Genomic DNA, 3,395 nt, shown 5'->3' with positions numbered 1-3,395 from the left:
CCCCCAGGCGTGGCCTCGGGGCTCTGGTCAGTTCCACACCTGTGGAAGGGGTGCCGACAGGTCTCACCTCTTGGAGAATTCTGAAAGTCACATGGAACTTAAAGGGTGGGCAGGAGCCCAGCCGGCAGGGCTCAGGGGTGGAGCGTTGACCTATGAGCCAGGAGGTCACGGTTCGCTTCCCGGTCAGGGCATGGCACGTGCCTGGGTTGTGGGCTTGATCCCCAGTGTGGGGCGTGCAGGAGGCAGCCGGTCCATGATTCTCTCTCCACACTGATGTTTCTATCTCTCTCTCCCTCTCCCTCTCTGAAATCAATAAAAATACATTAAAAAGAAATAAAGACGGGGCGGGGGGGCAGGCCTCGGAGAGGCCGAGAGGGCCGCCCCGCCATCGTCTGGCTCTGAGCAGAGGCAGACCCCCCACCGTCCCGGCCTCTGTGCTGGTGGCTCAGGAGCCAACTCCTGCTCTCGCTCTGAGCACCTGCTCCCCGCTGAGCCCCCGGCTCTACAGTCTGGTCCCCTGCCCCCCTTCCATCACCTGCCCGGCTCACCCCAGGTCCCCCCGAGCTCAGCTGGGCTGTGGGAGTGGAGACTGGCCAAGGACACTTCCAGCATGTGGATCTGAGGCCATGGAGCGGACCTGGCGGGTCTGGGGAGGAGCAAGGGGAGGACAATGAGTAGAGGCACCTCGATGAGGTCTGGGAGGACCAGGCCAGGGCGAGGGCCCTGGGACAGCCGGGGGACCAGGTCTCACAGGAGAAGGCGCCGGAGGAGTGTGGCTCTCCAGTCAGATGCTCCTTGTGCCGCTTCCTAGCGGTGTGGCCCGGGGCAAGTCACTCACCCTCTCTGAGCCTCAGTCTCCCTAAAGGTGGAAAGGCCCAGGGACGAAAGAGGGTTTGCTCATAAAGCTGTAGGGTGAGCTCCGGACGTGTGGGAGCTCCAGGGAGGAAGTGCGGTTGGAGTGGGGGTCAGGCCAGGCTTCCGGGGCCCTCGGAGGAGAGGGACCACTCCAGATAGAGCCCCGTCCTGGAGCCACGGTGGCTGCACCCTGGCAGGATTAAGGAGGTCAGGGCAGGCTCCCAGAGGAGACCCGGGTCTGGGTTCCGGCCAGGTGGTGAGACAGGTGGGCTGGGGCTCCCCCTGGATGGATGGGGCCTGGACCTGGCTAGCGGGGGCGGGTCCAAGGTTTCACGGAGCCATCCTGTGTTTCAGAATCCGGATCGTCAACTTCATCCTCAACTGCAGGACGGCAGCGGGCGGTGAGGATGGGGCGGCCGCCAGGGGGTGCTGAGGCGGGAGGATGTGGCCAGGTCCTCCTCCCCTCCCTCCCCTCTGACCCAGGCCCCTGTGACCTTCAGACACATTTGAGGATTTGGTGAAGGACGGGGTCTTTGAGACCCGGTTCCCCCTGCACAAGGTGAGGGGCTGCTTGGGAGCCCGGCCTGAGGGCGGGGCCGGAGGCGGGGCTCGCACCCAGTCACCTGAGCCGGGGAAGGAGAACCTGGAGAGGACATGGGCCCGTTGGAGAAACATGTTCCGTAAGCAGCCCATCGACGATATCAGGTAACACAGCCCCCAACACACCTGTGCCCCCTTCACAGACACACCTGTGTCCCAGCACCCACCTGTGCCCCAGACACACCTGTGTCCCAGCACCCACCTGTGCCTCAGACACACCTGTGCCCCAGCACCTACCTGTGCCCCAGCACCCACCTGTGCCCCAGCACCCACCTGTGCCCCAGACACACCTGTGTCCCAGCACCCACCTGTGCCTCAGACACACCTGTGCCCCAGCACCTACCTGTGCCCCAGCACCCACCTGTGCCCCAGCACCCACCTGTGCCCCAGACACACCTGTGTCCCAGCACCCACCTGTGCCTCAGACACACCTGTGCCCCAGCACCTACCTGTGCCCCAGCACCCACCTGTGCCCCAGCACCCACCTGTGCCCCAGACACACCTGTGTCCCAGCACCCACCTGTGCCTCAGACACACCTGTGCCCCAGCACCTACCTGTGCCCCAGCACCCACCTGTGCCCCAGCACCCACCTGTGCCCCAGACACACCTGTGTCCCAGCACCCACCTGTGCCTCAGACACACCTGTGCCCCAGCACCTACCTGTGCCCCAGCACCCACCTGTGCCCCAGCACCCACCTGTGCCCCAGACACACCTGTGTCCCAGCACCCACCTGTGCCTCAGACACACCTGTGCCCCAGCACCTACCTGTGCCCCAGCACCCACCTGTGCCCCAGCACCCACCTGTGCCCCAGACACACCTGTGTCCCAGCACCCACCTGTGCCTCAGACACACCTGTGCCCCAGCACCTACCTGTGCCCCAGCACCCACCTGTGCCCCAGCACCCACCTGTGCCCCAGACACACCTGTGTCCCAGCACCCACCTGTGCCTCAGACACACCTGTGCCCCAGCACCTACCTGTGCCCCAGCACCCACCTGTGCCCCAGCACCCACCTGTGCCCCAGACACACCTGTGTCCCAGCACCCACCTGTGCCTCAGACACACCTGTGCCCCAGCACCTACCTGTGCCCCAGCACCCACCTGTGCCCCAGCACCCACCTGTGCCCCAGACACACCTGTGTCCCAGCACCCACCTGTGCCTCAGACACACCTGTGCCCCAGCACCTACCTGTGCCCCAGCACCCACCTGTGCCCCAGCACCCACCTGTGCCCCAGACACACCTGTGTCCCAGCACCCACCTGTGCCTCAGACACACCTGTGCCCCAGCACCTACCTGTGCCCCAGCACCCACCTGTGCCCCAGCACCCACCTGTGCCCCAGACACACCTGTGTCCCAGCACCCACCTGTGCCTCAGACACACCTGTGCCCCAGCACCTACCTGTGTCCCAGCACCCACCTGTGCCCCAGCACCCACCTGTGCCCCAGACACACCTGTGCCTCAGAGATCCACCTGTGCCCCTTAGACACACTGTACCCCCAAAGAGACACCTATGTGCCCACAAACACCTGCACCCCCACAGGCACAGCTATAACCCCGAGCAAATGTGCTGCCAATACACACTCTCCCTGCCCCCCCATACCCCGTCCGGGCACTGGCCTGTGACGCCCCCCGTGGCGGGTGGCCTGACGGCAGCTGTGCCATAGGAACTACTTCGGTGAGAAGGTGGCCCTGTACTTCGCCTGGCTGGGCTGGTACACCTGCATGCTGGTCCCCGCCGCACTGTTCGGCCTCATCGTCTTCCTGAGCGGCTTCTCGCTGTTCAATGCCAGCCAGATCAGGTGGGCGGAGGGAGGGGGCCACGGGGGGATGAGGGAACAGGTGGGGTCCCCCCAAGGGGGTGGCGGAGGGGCAGGCTGAACTGGGTGGACAGGGTCACAGATGGGGTGGAGTGGGAGGGGTGGGGTCAGGACAGGG

General features: G+C 65.3%; 1 protein-coding gene across 1 annotated transcript in view; it reads left to right on the top strand.

The window, feature by feature from the left end:
• Window positions 1–3,395, top strand: part of ANO9 (anoctamin 9) — an 18,752-nt gene that overhangs the window by 6,408 nt on the left and 8,949 nt on the right. The window contains exons 5-7 of the mRNA XM_015562392.1: window positions 1,210–1,256; window positions 1,356–1,560; window positions 3,125–3,259. Of these exons, the coding sequence (XP_015417878.1) occupies window positions 1,210–1,256; window positions 1,356–1,560; window positions 3,125–3,259 (387 nt within the window). The remainder of the gene's footprint in view (window positions 1–1,209; window positions 1,257–1,355; window positions 1,561–3,124; window positions 3,260–3,395) is intronic.

The sequence above is a fragment of the Myotis davidii genome, unplaced genomic scaffold (assembly GCF_000327345.1).
Source record: "Myotis davidii unplaced genomic scaffold, ASM32734v1 scaffold3578, whole genome shotgun sequence".
In the NCBI taxonomy this organism is placed as follows: Eukaryota; Metazoa; Chordata; class Mammalia; order Chiroptera; family Vespertilionidae; genus Myotis; species Myotis davidii.
This window is presented reverse-complemented; position numbering and strand designations above follow the sequence as displayed.